This window comes from Dermacentor andersoni, chromosome 10, assembly GCF_023375885.2.
Source record: "Dermacentor andersoni chromosome 10, qqDerAnde1_hic_scaffold, whole genome shotgun sequence".
Taxonomy (NCBI): domain Eukaryota; kingdom Metazoa; phylum Arthropoda; class Arachnida; order Ixodida; family Ixodidae; genus Dermacentor; species Dermacentor andersoni.
Window position 1 is genome coordinate 42,174,467 of NC_092823.1, and position 15,331 is coordinate 42,189,797.

The window sequence follows — 15,331 nt, forward strand, 5'->3', positions numbered from 1 at the left end:
GAGCTATATGCATCCAGCGTCGGCAGCCCATACGCATCTGTCGTATAAACAACATAAAAGAGGCTGCGGTAGCGGCATAGAAAGGCTACGAGGGCAGCAAGTTTTGGGGGCTATAGTGTTAAAGAACGGCTGAACATGAAAGCGCTGAATGCAGATGTGAGCATAGCCATTTACATATTCATATTTCGAACTCCTCCTAGCCGCCGTGGTGGCGTAGTGTCTTTGGCGTTGCGCTGTTAAGCCCGAGGGCGTGGGGTCAAATCCCGGCCCCGAAGGCCGCATTTCGGTGGGGGATGAAGTGAAAAAAAAAACACAAAAGGAAATCGCTCGTGTACATGTGTTAGGTGCACTTTCACGAACCCCAGGTGGTCGAAACTGACCCGGAGTCTCTCACTACGGCGTGTCTCATAATCACACGGTTGTGTTTCCGCGTAATCTTTTCCTGCCTTTTTTATTTAAGCACTGTGGACTGTGTGTATCGCTATAGCGGAGTACTCACCACATGACTAGGTACGCAAGCTTCATGGTGAGCACGTTCAGGACGGAAAAGAAGTCCACCATGATAACGGTCATGTCGCCCATGAGCCCGGCGAATAAGCCGAACACGGAACAGAACACGATGATTCCTGTTTGAGAAAAGCAAAACGGGAAACATTCAATACGCCGTGCACGATACCTCTGCAGCACTTTGCGATGAATGGACACGATACTTTCCCCAAGAATTGCGTTTACTGCTTTTAACCTCTGGATAACCACACATTTTCTTTTTTAAGACGTCACATAGTCGTTTAATAAAGTAGAATCAGTAGTTAAGCAGACTTAGGACACGTAGTGGCATGCTGCTATGATATCAATAACAGTGCGTAGCGTTCTTTTTAAAAACTAGGCTCATAGAAACTGCATACCAAGCATTTTAATATAATAAGTGCCAGCAAAAGACAGTTAGGTCTGTGGTTCACTAAATGCCGAGGCTTTCGTGGCGTATGAAAGGCGCGTGCGGATCTTCTAGAAAATAAGAATCACTCCGCGCGTCCATGCCCGCTGCCGCTCACCAAAGATGTTGAGGCCGTCCGAGTACTGCAGCTTTCTGACGATGTCCGGTTCGAGTTCGCTTGCATTAATACCCAAGCGGACATAGCGGGGCGGCTGAGCAACGCGAACTGTACGGTGCAGCTGGAAGCAGGCTTGGACGATGTTCTCCGGAAACATGTTTCTGCATGAAAGAACGACATCAGAGGTTGTAAAGAAACTGACGTTTTCTCGCGGTCCAGCAGAGCAATCGGCGGCAGCCGCATGAAACGCATTTCCGAATAGCAAGTGCTCGATGACGGGCTCTCTCTCTATGGCTCATATTGACGGAACATAAACATCGCTAAAAGACGGGAGGGGTACATGAAGACAAAGCGCAGAGAAATTGGGTCGGTAAATAATTGTAAGAATTTCATCGTACGATGTGGCTTTAGTGCAGTGTGGGAAAAATATCAACAAAAATATATGCAAAGCTGCGACAGCGATAGCAGGTCAATAGCGATAGCAAGTCATTACTAGCTGCGGCGTTACTGACTATTTGCGCCGCAGCAGTTGCATAACATATTTTCAGCGCTGCGGGAACGATCCATAGAATAATGGCGTTTGATGTATGCAGTCGGTTCACTAAGATGGGTAATCGAACTATACCACCAATTTGTGACATCACCCTTACACCGGTGACACCCAAGAAGGGTGTAACGTTATGAGTTGTAGGCAGCTAGATTTACATTCTTATTCACCTTTAAGGGTGTAAATTATTTTACAGGGTATGTAGCAGAAGAAAGTCTGCACATGCATTCCGTAGCGGATAGAAATAGACATGTTAGAAAAGCGCCGAACGAGCAATTTTTTTTGGTGGAAACCCTGGACGGCGATTGTCAACGTAATTGAATGGTATAACGCTCCTGGAAAGGTATTCGCTATTTCAAAGGAATGATACACAGGAAGGCGCATGTTTGTTACAGTGAGGATATAAAAGTATAGCGCTTGTCATTTCTTGCGTGATCCAGCATAACATAGAGCCGTTAGCCAGCACATTTGGGACGGTAGTAAAGCCCCTTGAGACGCCAATGAAATCAATTTACGGGCAAGCCACTACTTATTTTGTGTTCGTGTAAAACAAACTTTTTCAGGCAATCTTGCAATGGCAATTTCACCATCCTTAACAAAATGAAAAGGAAAGGTGCGCATCTAAGGAAGAAATAAAGAAAAAATATTTGCGAAGAGTGCGGTACAAATGTTAAACGAGTGCATAAAGCATGGGATTGGATATGATTGTAATGCATTGACAAAAAGAAGCATGCAAAGCGTGTGCTAGAAATGTATGTGATTATTTAATGCTGTATGTGATTGGGGGGGTGGCGCAATTGTTTAAATTCGATAAAACATCGCAAACAAAGCATGTCGCAAATAAAAGCATATAAGTAGTAAGTGTGTCGTGGTCTCCAATAAATTTCCCCTTTGATCAGGATCACGGAAAGCACACAACTGCAGGACGGATTAAAGATTTTTCACAGTTCGTGAGTGAGCTTTGTTAAGTTCTCCGAATGTCGACTCGACGGCCGAACTCTTTACAGGGACGCCAGATGTCAGAATGTCAACCCTTTCATGTCTAGCATACTGAAAAAAGCAAATATTGCAGATACTTGAAAAATATGCCTGATGTAAAACACAGTGACAAAGTTTGACAGTTTCGACCGCAGCAGTGATAGCAAGCTTTATCATTGCGTTCGGGACTACTTGGACGGTGTTCTGACTATACTCGGTTGCATACATCAAGTGCAACGCTGTCAAAGCTACGCATGAAGTTCGGTCACCAAAATGTATCACTCCGCGCGTTCCGTCTACGCTTCGCTGCGCGCCAGGAAGCGTTTGCTCGCGCGAGCATGCACGTGAGGCTGCCGCGACGCGCTGCAAAAAAAAAAAAAAAAAAAAAAACTACGAAGAGCACATTGATCTAAAACAACGTGTTAGCAGCTGTATGAGTACAGGGTTTGTTTGTTTCTAAGGGTGAGTTCTTTTTTATTGCGAAGCAATACTACTTTAGGTCGCACTTCAGCCCGTTCCGTGGCGAGGCGGTGGTAGGCACCATTGACCTTTAGCGTGACCTCACTGCGTGACGTCACATCACGTGACCTACAGTGACGTCAAACCAGCTGTGTAAAAATGGGGCCCCATCTCACGCCGTCGCGAGGCGAGGCGGTAGCCACCAACGGCGGCCTAACTCCCGCTCCTCTCACCAGGGGCGCTACGGTCAGAGTGACGCCACACCAGCTGTATAAAACAGCTCCGCTCCTCTCGCCAAGGCAGTCATACAGCCAGATGTTACGATGGTGCCTACGAACAAGGCAGCTCGGCAGAATGCAAAGAGGAAGCATCAGCGAGCTACGGAGACACACTACGGAGACACACTATTGCTTCGCAATCACCAGGCTTAACCAAGCTAGGCCACGGCCGTTTTTTTAAAGCGAAAGCTTTACTGGCCGCGAACTTCCGATTTCGCCGTGGCCGTGCTCCGAGGAGGTACATGACGTCACACCGCGTTCCTCGTCGTTGCGTTCGCCTCCACTCGCTTCGCCAGCTGCGTCGCATGCCTGGTAACATGTCGGAGGATTAAAAAGGAGAGCTCGTGTGCGCCGCAACCACAGTTGAGGTGGCAGTATGGACGCGGACTATGTTGATAAGCAGGAGGAGGCCTGGAATCGACATCGGTACGAGATGGAGAGGAAACGAATCGCCCAGGAAACAGACGAACAGCGCGCCGAACGACTGGCTAAACGCCGCCACATAGCTAGACAACCAAACTAACCTGGACTTGCAATCAAGTTTAACCAAGGCTAACCATGCTATGCCTTAGCTTTCGTTACGTATATCCTGGCATAGCCAAGCTAAGCCATTGCCAATTTTGTTTCATTCAGAACTAAGCTTATGTAGGGAACATTTTCGCAACCATCGGTCGAAAACATCCGACTATATTTTTAAGTGCGAACCTAGCCACTGAAAAAAGAAACTCTAGCCTTCACAGCGTTTCACCGGATGCATGAAACGGAGTACACATACATTGGCGCGACGTAGCGAGAAAGGAAACTACTATTTGGCAGAAGAAACAGCGTCCTGCCAATGCAGGTGCCTCACAACGCTGGCGTAAGGGCTTTAAGGTGGCTAAAGTCCCTTAATCTTCGTAAAGTAGCGCCACGCTTTGAATAATGCCGCCTCATCCTCGCGCGCGCTGGCCGTCGGCCCTCGCTCTAGAAGCGTCTGCGGAGTGGCGAGGAGCGCATGTTGGCGCCGTTGCTACTCTAGAGCGGTGCAGGCGACGCCACGGTCGAGGAGCGAGCGTGAAAGAGAGGAGAAACGAGGAAGAGTGAAGGCGGAGGAGGAGAGTGTCGCTACTTTACGAAGTTTAAGGGGTTTTAAAGCTGGCGTGACTGGCGTGCCAGCGGTGGCACTTGCGGACGACGGTCGCATCTCGGATGGCGCTCGAGCTGAGATCGTCGGAAAGCCGTCGGCTGTAGTCAGCGCCCATTGAAGTGTTACGTAACGGTAGCTTGAAGTTTACTGCCCGTTACGCTCAGACCAATAGACGCATCAGCTGTGGCGTGCCTGCGCGCAGCGATAATGCAAGCAGTGGAAGGCAGAACACACTGGCCTTACTCCACCACGCGAGCCAAATGAGCGGTGAACGTTGACGGTGCGTCCGCTTCGCGTCGTCGTTCTTTTCTTTTTTGTAGCAGCCAAATGCACTCCGCCGTCACTGGAGACCCTGGAATCGATCCTCGCGTGAGCAGTGCATGCGACGTCAATGTCGGGACGGCACGACGACGCCGACGATGCTGCCAACGGGGGAGCGCGCCTTGAGCCTCCGTAGAATTGATATCGCAATGAAATAATGAGAGAACTGAGCGCGCATCTTGCTGAAATGACGACCAGAGAAAACATCCAGTCGTGCGTCTGGCTTCCAAATTGTATTACAATACTGTTTACACATATAATTCAAACGGGCAACACAGGTCCTATCAGAAGTGTCTCACGATGAATGCAACAAGTTCTGAATGTCTTTTTTTTCGTCTGTGCTTTTGTGTTCACAGTTGTGCACACAGAGCCTCATGGGAATTATATATATATATATATATATATATATATATATATATAGTGAAAAGAATGCAAATTTTTAACACGGAAGTGCGCTCTCTGCCAGGCTCCAGTTATAATCTGTCCCGCGTTCGTACGTCACGCAGTCATCATCGCGAAACTCCGCGAGATGGCGACACTTACCCGTTTTTGTGCCTGCCTAGTGTTTAGGAAAGCGGACATAGAAAAATGAGAAAACATAGTTTTATTTAAGTACCTGCGCTCTTGCTGACATATATGTGTGTTGCAATGAGCATACCTAGGTATATTTGCTTGATCACCGAGTGATCTCGCGGAAAACGAGGCCGGAAGTCTGGCCACTTGTGAGGGTAATAATTAAATATATACTGGGGTTTTAAAGTGTCAGGCGGTCGGATTAAGCGGGCGTTTACGGGCAGCCGTGTTGCTGGCGCGTTCGTGGTGTTCTTTTTTTTTTTTCGAAAGTGATTCAACAAATGCCACCGCTCGGTGGCGCTGCGGCATTTCACGCGGTTTTCGCGTGCCTTCTCACCTTTGTGAACGTAACTGTGATGTATGGACACGCGCATGGGCGCACGGGCGAACTTCTGACGATGTAGTTTCGCTACATACGCCCTCACCATCGCGTCGGACACGCATCTTTGACGCCTGCGTAGCTAGTCTCCGGGTTGCAGTTACGCTGCGCTGCCCTTGCTTGATGTCGCTGTGATTACTTCGCTCTTCGAGCGAAATCGCAATTAATAAAAGGCTGTGCACATTTATGCTCTTGTATACTGGCGAATGTGCGACAAAGCTGCCACTGAATCTTAAAATACGCGTCTCGCTTAACGTCACAAGCAATTTCTCTGAAATAGGGCTCAACCAATTGTCGCGAGTTTTCTCCAGTAACAAATTACGGCGCTAGCTGTGAATGAACCGAGAGGAAACAAATCAATTCCGTTTATCAAGTTACGCGCACGCGCACCGTCGGAAGGAGAAATAAAGAACGAAGCAATAGAGTGAGAGTGTCGTGCCTGAAGCAAAAAAATAAAACAGAAAAATCCGGCACGACATATCTACGATAAGTGTCGAAGTTACGGAAAGCATTCACACCGCACGCATTATTCAACTGGTGATTGGCGTGATGTTGCGTCTTTCTTTGGCATCGTCACTTCTGCAGCCAAACTCCCCGCGCGTCACCTCTAGTCAACGTCTAACCAACGCCTTCTAGATCAATGTTCTAACCTTCTACAGAATTGGACAAGCGGCTGCAGCCTGACCGGATGTTTATAGCGCTGCAAGTGCTGCTGTGCTGTGTGGTGACGTTATACGGTGACAGTATTTGACTGTGATTGTATGTTTGTGCTCCTTTCTTTCTTTATATCTACTTTGCTATCACTTTCCCTTCCCCTCCCCTCTCTCCCCAGCGTAGAGTAGCTAACCGGATCTACCCATTTGGCTAACCTTCCGGCCTTTCCCCTTTCTTCTGTCTCTCTCTCTCTCTCTCTCTCTCCGACGCGCGAGCCGCGCATGCCATTGCAAAGCAGAGCACGACGGTGCGTCGGTTTGATTTCGATGCTCTTGCAGCCAAACGCATGCAGTGCGCGTCCCTGGAGACCTAAACATACACGGGCGAGGGACGGACGCGCGTAGATATCGTGAGAGCATGGCGGTGCTCCACCATAGCTCTACTGTCGTACGTATTCCTCGCCCCCTCACAACTGTTGGCGTGGCGCCTAGGATACGTACTCGCTTACCACAGTGCACGCCCGGGTGCAGTTCCTTGTAGGGACTAGGAATCCTGTTCACGTGGTCATCGTATCGCGGCCAAAGGACCATAGACATACAATCCCAGTCAAATCAGTCAATCCCAGTCACCGTATACCGTCACCACACAGCACAATAGCACTTGCAGCCCTTGCAGCACTATAAGCATCCGGTCAGGCTACAGCCGCTTGTCCAATCCTGTAGAAGGTTAGAACATTGATCTAGAAGGCGTTGGTTAGACGTTGACTAGAGGTGACGCGCGGGGAGTTTGGCTGCAGAAGTGGCGACTCCAAAAAAAGACGCAACATCACGTCAATTGCCAGTTGAAGAATGCGTGCTGTGTGAATGCGTTCCGTAACTTCGACACTCATCGTAGATGTATCCTGCCGGATTGTTCTGTTATTTTTTTTTTTGCTTCAGGCGCGACACTCTCACTATATTGCTTCGTTCTTTATTTCTCCTACCGACGGTGCGCATGCGCGTAACTTGATAAACGGAATTGATTTGTTTTGTCTCGGTTCATTCACAGCTAGCGCCGTAATTTGTTACTGCAGAAAACTCGCGACACGTTGGGCAGACCAAAGTAAAGGCAGGGCAGCCAAAGGAATGGTCTCGCATTTGACAATCCAAGAACGCTGCGCCCTAGTTATGAGGGACGCCGTTGTAGAGGGTTTCGGGTTGAATTTTACCACCTGGATTTCGATAATGTGCAACCGAAACCACGGTACTCATCGCGGTTTTGCATTCCGCTTTGATCGGAACGCCGCTACGGTTGGCGAACGAACCCGCGACCTCGTGCTTATCAGCACAACGAGATAACCACCGTGTGACGCAAAGCAGACGTCCTTTGTCACGGCCGTGGAAGCCTGCGAGCGGCGTCTATCGACACATGAATAGTGGCTGCCCGAAGCTTGAGACCTATTAGAGAGTTCGCGCACAAGCCAAGCGCTGTGCAAAACTCTGACAGCAGCTGTATTTTGCCTGGTACGCTTTAATGATTTACAAGTTTTCTTTTGCCGCTGCAGAGTTTTGAACGGCCTATAGCTATTAAATCATAGGTGTGGAAACACCGCTGTGCTCAGCCGTTTTCGAGTCGCGCACTAACCTGACAAAGTCGAGGAACGTGTCGAGACCGGACACTCCAATCTTGCTGACGTCGGTCTGCAGGATTTGCTTGCCGGGTGCAAAGATGGCGACCACTATGATGCCAACAAAAGCAGCTAACATCGTGCTGGCGACGTAGTAGGCAGTCATCCGGGTCATCATCCTCCCTACAGTGCCTGGCTTCACTCGCGTCAAAGCTGGAGAAGGACACACGTGGGAAAGGAAAGAGATGAAGGGATTGACAATGGTAAGTCCCTCTACAATCATGCAATGGTTTCGATCTTTTAAACCCAGTACCACTTGTACTCATCAATAGAACATTCTTGTACGTAGCGTCAGCTTGCGCGATTACGATGACTGCTAGTGTTATTTGCTTTTAATCGGGGTGGTGACAGTTGGCTCAAAGCCTGAGTGAGCTGGGGCACTATATAACGTAAAACTATTCCAGCCTGTTTTTATTCCAATCCCCTGACATCAAATTTACGTAACTACCGGCGGAAGCGTTGGATGGTAATCCGCAGCGTTGTATGAAAAGCCCAATGAAAGGCGCTTCTCGTTTTTAAGATATCACTTTTGCTTTCAAAGCGGATAGCATTGCCTACACTGAGCAGTCTTTCTTATCTCATTGACCGAGAAGAAGCGAAGAGCCCGATTAAGCGGAGAGAGTTGCGATGGGGCCGAGCCAGCGATGTGAAAGTAGTTAAACGGATGAGGAGGGTGGTGCTGGCGTCTGCGATTGGTCCGCTTTCCCTTACTTAGTTTGCGGCGGCCTGCAAGTTAACATCAGAAATACTGCTAAAACGAATCCTCAACAGAGCAGGATTGGCAGAGCAATGTCGCATACGTGCCTGAAAGGTCTGGATAACGTTATACTGCCACGCAAAATCTTTTATGACAAGCGAACAAACCTGTGATCTCCACCTGACAGCTCCGAGTAGCCAGTGCCATACCCATCGGTGGGCAGCCATCTTCTATTCCTTTCGGAACGGGGATATCTCCGGGCATTGAGAAACGTACTCAGTTTTGTTCGGCACATTAATGCGTTTTTAACGCGTACACTTTGAAGCGGTGTTTTCGCGATTTTGTGACGCCATGTGACAGAGAGGCAAGGTGGGCGCAGCCTGAGAAAGTTGGACCAATAGCAATTGGTCAAACAACGCATCGAATGAGAAATTATAATTTTTGTTTCGTTCGGCCTAATCATGCTTAACCAGTGTGCAGATATCATATCAAATTGGCCATTTTCGCGGGTTTCGTGACGTCGCGTGACAGACAGGCTAAGTGGGTGGTGGTTCGAAATTTTTTTTTACCAATCGCGGAGGGCTGATTGCAGAAATGGAATAAAAAAGCTTCGGATAGCTTTACGTTATGGCGCCCCTGATTAGGCTTTACTATAGGTGTTACACTCTTAGCATTCTGCGTATGTATACTTTGTCATGTAAATTTATTCTGCATTTGCAGAATTCCTGCGCCTCTTTTCAAAAAGCAGTAAGTGTGGTAAGTGTGTACAAAGCATGGCTCGGAAACAGCCTGACCACAGCATGGCCAACCTTCTGTAGTCTTCGGAGTGGCGATCTGCGGAGCCATAGTGCAGCAGTCGCGAGCGGCTCCCACGACAAAGTTTTTCACCCCCTGCCCACGCCACTAGGCCGACATGTGACTGTAAACTATTGTTTCCAGAAGAGCCGACGAATTTAAGCCTGAAATCATACTAGCGGAATTTCTGGTGATACAAACACCGAGAAGCACCGTTTCTCCTCTTCACTGGAGCACTATAGCGCGACGTTGTCGGACAGTTGAACTGTCCCTCGTTTAACGGAGCGAGCACTGACCGTTCTTTCTTGGGCATTGTATATAATGTAGACAATGTACGCAATTCACTCTTCAGCAATGTACGGGTGACAGGGCCTACGTAAGGCGGATTACTCCCTGCCTTTTAGCCTTGACATCCAAGGCCTTCACCGTGTCTAAAACAGTGCCAAATTTTAAAAACATCGCTGCAGGGATATGTGACCGCGGCGGCGGGCACGGAAGGTGGCATCGGATACCGGCCAACTTCGGCGCATCATTTATAGCGATTCACTCACCTGCGATGACGGAGGAGAAGACGAGCGGCAGCGTGAGCATCTTGTACATGCGCAGGAGTATTTCACCCGGCACCGAGATAAGAGTGGTGATGTCCTCATTGGGCTCTGCAGCCGCCACCGAGTAGCCGACGATCAGGCCCAGAATAATGCCGACGATGCTCAGGCTGAGCTGCAGGTGCTTCTTCGTCCATGCCAGCACCTGCAAGGTTCACAAGACGCTCGTGTGGGGTGCAGTCGTCTTTCGGTAAGTCAATCCTGATTCCGTTAGTTTTACTCGTATCGGTGTATTTTTGTTAATCTACGAACTATACGTAGGAATACTTTGCCATTTTCCCCTCGTCTTTTCTTATATTACTTTAGTCGTTAATTTCTCGTTCTCTAGGCAAACATTTTGGGATGGTCGGACGCAAACTGGCCAGACTTGCCATCATCATCATCATCATCATCATCATCATCATCATTACCACCACCACCACAATCATCATCATCATCATCCTTTCTTTATGTCCACTGCAGGACGAAGGCTTCTCCCAGCGATCTGCGATTACCCCTGTCTCGCGCCAGCTGATTCCAACTTCAGTTTCAGTTTAAGTTTAAGTTTATTATTCTTTAAATACTATGAATGGGTAAGATACAGTATACAGACGAGGGTCCCAAAGTAAGACTGCAACGAGACCTTCGGTTAATAATAACAATGTAGATATGTACTAAAGAAGAGCAAGCTAACTAAAAGAAACGAACACAATCGCGAAAATACAACATAGAAAAATAAAATCAATGAGAAAAAATTGTATTTATATAAGCCTATAGTGCATTAAAAAGAACTGTCAATATATACAAATTTGCAAATGTAGTGTACTGAATGGCGTAAACTTATTTACACATATAAAACAGCTTAAGGGCATGACTAAATGTATGAAAGTATGAAAGGATGAAGATCCTATGCCCTGCAACTTGCCCCTGCAGATTTCCCAATTTCATCCTCCCCCCCCTGATATTGTGCAGTCCTCGACTGCGCTGCCCTTTCCTTGGCACCCATTCTGTAACCCTATATTGGTCCACCGGTGATATACACTAAGCATTACATGACCTGCCCAGCTCTATTTTTTCTCTTAATGTCAACTCTCTTCCTGTCTTTTAACGCTACGCCTAACTTTTTTCGATTCCATCGCTCTTTGCATGGGCTTTAACTTGTTCTCGAGTTTTCTTGTTAACCTCCAAGTTTCTGCCCCTTATGTTAGCACCGGTACAATACAGTGATTGTGCACTTTTCAACGACAGTGGTTAGCTCCCAGTTAGGATATGGTAATGCCTGCCGTATGCACTCCAACCCATTTTTATTCTTCTGTAAATTTCCTTCTCATAGGGTCGCCTATGAGTAATTGGCGTAGATCAATGTAATCCTATAGAGACCCTAGAGGCTGACTGGCGATCATGTATTTTTGTTTCTTTGCTAGGCTGCTAAACATTACCGTTGTTATTCTGCATATTAATCTTCAGCCACACTCTTGCATTTCTCGGTTAAGGTCCTTAATCATTAATTGCAATTCGTGTCCAGTGTTGCTGAACAGGACAGTGTCATCTGCAAACCGAAAGTTGCTGAGATATTTGCCGTTTATCCTCACTCCTAAGCCTTCCTAGTCTAATAGCATGAATACTTCTAAACATGCAGTGAAGAGCATTTGCGAGACATTATCTCCTTACCTGACCCTTTTATTGATAGGTAATTTTCTGCTTTTCTTGTAGAGGACCAAAGTAGCTGTGAAATCTTTGTAGGTATATCCCAAGCTATTGACCTATGTTTCCAGTACTCCTTGATTATGCAATTCCTCTATGAGTGCTAGCTGGTATCTCTAGTGAATCAAATGTCTCTTCGTAATCTATGAAAGCCATATATAGAGGTTGATTGTCCACCGTAGATTTCTCAATTACTTAATTGATGACTTGGATGTGATCCATTGTGGAATATCTCTTTCCGAAGCCAGCCTGTTCTCTTCGTTGGTTGAAGTCAAGTGTTTCCTTGATTCTATTGGAAGTTATAATGGTGAATACTTCAAATAGTACTAAAAGGAAGCTGTTGGACCGATAACTCTTCAATTCTTTAACGTCTCCCTTCTTATGGATTAGTATAACGTCGGCATTCTTCCAGCTCTCTGGTATACTTGAAGCCGTGATGCATTGCGTACAAAGGGCGGAAAGCTCTCCAAGCATAATATCTCCTCCATCTTTGAATGAATCGACTGGTATTTCATTTTTTACTGCCGCTTTTCCGCGGAATATGCCTTGCAAGGCTATTCTAACTTAATCGCTAGTTAAAGGAGCCTCTGCATCCTGTAGATCACTACTTCGAATGAAAGTAGCATGGCTGCTCTGTATACTGTACAAATCAATATAGAATTCTGCTTTCACGATCTCATAAAGATTGCTGATAGTGTTACCCTGCTTATTTGTCTTTGCATGCATCTTGCCTTGTCCTACGCCAAGTTTGCTTCTCACTGATCGCATACTGCGGCCATTTTTACTGCTTCCTCAATTTTTCTCACGCTATAATTTCGAATATGCCTTACTTTCTTTTTGTAGATCAATTTTGACAATTCAGCGCATTCTATCTGATCTCTTCAGTTAGACACTTTCATGCTTTATCGTTTCTTTTCCAGGTCCTTTGTTACTTCGGAGAGATTACCTTCTGGTAGCCTTGGTGCCTTACCTTCAAATTCATTTGCTGCTTCTGAAGTCAGCCTAATTACGGTTTCATTCATTACCTCTAGTTATCGTCATTTTTCTGTTCTGAAGCTTCTCATTTGTTTGCGAGCGCCAACCTGAATTTGTCTGCTTTTTTTTTACCCTTACTGCCTCTAGGTTGGCCTGTTCCTTCTTGACTAATTTTATTCTTTCTCCCTTCAAATTGAGAGAACTCTTAGACTTCAATAAACTATGGTCACGACCCTTTACCCTACCTAACACTTCTGCATCCTGCACTATGCATCCTGCGCATGCTTCTCGCTAGCGAGAAGCATGCGATACCGAGTTTAACAAGTTCTCAAAAGTGTCCGTGCCCCTTTAGATTAAGGAATACTTTTTTTCTTTCACGTTTAATTAAAGGAGCGAGAAAGCTTGTGTGAGCTAACCGTCCAACGGGAAGAGCCCACATTCTAGTAAACTCTGCCCACGGCGCACTAGAGCATAGAGATCGGCATACACTGAATCGCACGATCCACGCTCATTTCAGAGGCGTGAGACAGAGCGTTAGTGAGCGATCTAGGGTGCGAGTGAACGTAGGTATGGCAAATCAGCTCTGTGGAATCCCGCAAGGGGGAGGAAATTTTTAATGAAAGGGAAAATTCTCATCCACCCCGGATGTAGCACGAAGCTACAAAGGAAACCCATACGGGTTTCTCAGAAAGAAAGCTTCCCTGCTAAGGAAACGTTCGCCCCTGTCCGGGATAACGTTCATCCGGGATAAAGTTGGTCCTGGTCCGGGCACCCCGGACCCCGCCGAACTTTTCCTTATGTGCAAATATTTCTTTCTGAGAGATCCGTATACGTGCTTTGTATGCCTTAATTCGTGCTACATTCGGTTGGGTGATAATTTTTTCTTTAAGAACGTCAGTACGAATGGAAGCAACTGTCGGTTGGCGAGAGTACAAACAAAAGACAGTGACCGTGATATCGAGGGGACATGATCGAGTATGAACGAGGGTGACTGCGAGCGAGCGCGGGTGGACGTGAGTATAGCATGCGAGTGCAGTGTGGGTGACTGGGAGCGGACGAGAGTATGAGCCTGACCACGCGCCGGTAAGTTCGAATGGAAGTGACTATGAACGTGTGTGAGTGTTTTGGGGGCTTATGAATGCGCCTGAGTAGGAGTGTCAGTCAGTGCCGACGAGTGTGATTACACGTGGGTGTGAGTGAGTCATCATGTAGCCCTCGAAAATATTTGGGAGTAGGAGTGAATACAGTCCAACGCCTCTGCGGCGAAATTACCTGCATAACGAATGATTGATAATGTCCTAGCTGAATATACATCTTTTTTAAATACGTATTGTGAGCGCCTTTACAACGAAGACCACGACAGCCAATTTGCCAGAACATGGGAATTTAGACGTCCCCTGCGGCCAATTTTTGCAGTACAACTATGGCCTCCGAGAGTGACGCGCCGGTTGGTTCTGCTCAAGCCGGCGCGCGCAAATCTCGGAGGCCATGATAGGACGAACGTCACACAGCGTTACGTGCTTTCTGTAACGCATCAAACAGTACGATTTCAGACGAATACGTCGCAGTTGATGATGTGATCATGTAATCGTAACTGTCGGCATATTTAAAGACATCTGTGGTGGAAAGAAAGCGAGTATAAGCGAATGCAGCAGTGGTAAACGAACCAGAAATTTTGAAGGCAAGAAAGGCGACAGCCGCCTTCGACGATCTGCACATTTGCTTTGCGTAGTATGCCGTGGAGCATGCTGTGAACCTCGGCGCAGTATGGTTGACTGCAATGGTGCATAATATCAGAAAGTACGCACAAATAAATAGTGTTTTATTTCACTAAACCTCCCCCAAATTCCTGCTAAATAAAACGTCTTGTTGTTTTTGTTGAACGTTCATAGCTGGCTCTATTATGAGCAGTGCGGTGTTCGAGAGCTTTAGAATTGGGGACACAAGAGTTGGGTCCCCATGCTGCGTAGGGTACACTGCTCTTGGGTTTAGAGGAGCACCAGAGTTTGAGAATTGGGTCAAATGCAGACAGCGTTGGGTCGAGCGCTCGAGACGCTGCAGTGAGGGAAATAAAAAGGTGCTTAAAAGCAAAAAAGAAGAAATGTTTTTTCTTACAAGTGAAAACGAACAGAATGCATTTTTGAGCAAAAACGGGCACACAATAAAATGTATACGGTTGCTCGAATAGTGATTTTTTAGACCGAATCAAATGTGAATCGAAAAGTGCCATAGGCAGATCGAATCCACTCGAATATCCAATACCTTAATTTAGAATAGTTTCCGAATAATGAACAAGCGTTATTATAATTAATGTAAAGCGATGTTAACATCCCAGTATTCCTAAGGTTAGCAAATTTCTGTCATTACATCTATAGTACTTAATGAATCGTTGTTGGCTAAAAGCACTAATGAAGCATGAGGAGCATGTGAATAGTTTGTTCGCACGCACAGGGCTTTTGAAAGTGCGAATGATCGCTTTGCAGCCTGTGCACAAGTGCTCATGTTTTTGTCTATAATATGCGCACTGGGGGGGGGGGGGGGGG

The 15,331-nt window shown here is 46.9% G+C and overlaps 1 protein-coding gene across 1 annotated transcript in view; it reads right to left on the minus strand.

Moving 5' to 3' along the window:
- LOC126546273 (excitatory amino acid transporter 2-like) overlaps positions 1-15,331 on the minus strand; it is an 87,715-nt gene that overhangs the window by 11,983 nt on the left and 60,401 nt on the right. The window contains exons 3-6 of the mRNA XM_050194426.3: positions 10,077-10,275; positions 7,991-8,186; positions 1,053-1,213; positions 500-626 (exon numbers count right to left, since the gene is read on the minus strand). Coding sequence (XP_050050383.1) covers positions 500-626; positions 1,053-1,213; positions 7,991-8,186; positions 10,077-10,275 — 683 coding nt within the window. The remainder of the gene's footprint in view (positions 1-499; positions 627-1,052; positions 1,214-7,990; positions 8,187-10,076; positions 10,276-15,331) is intronic.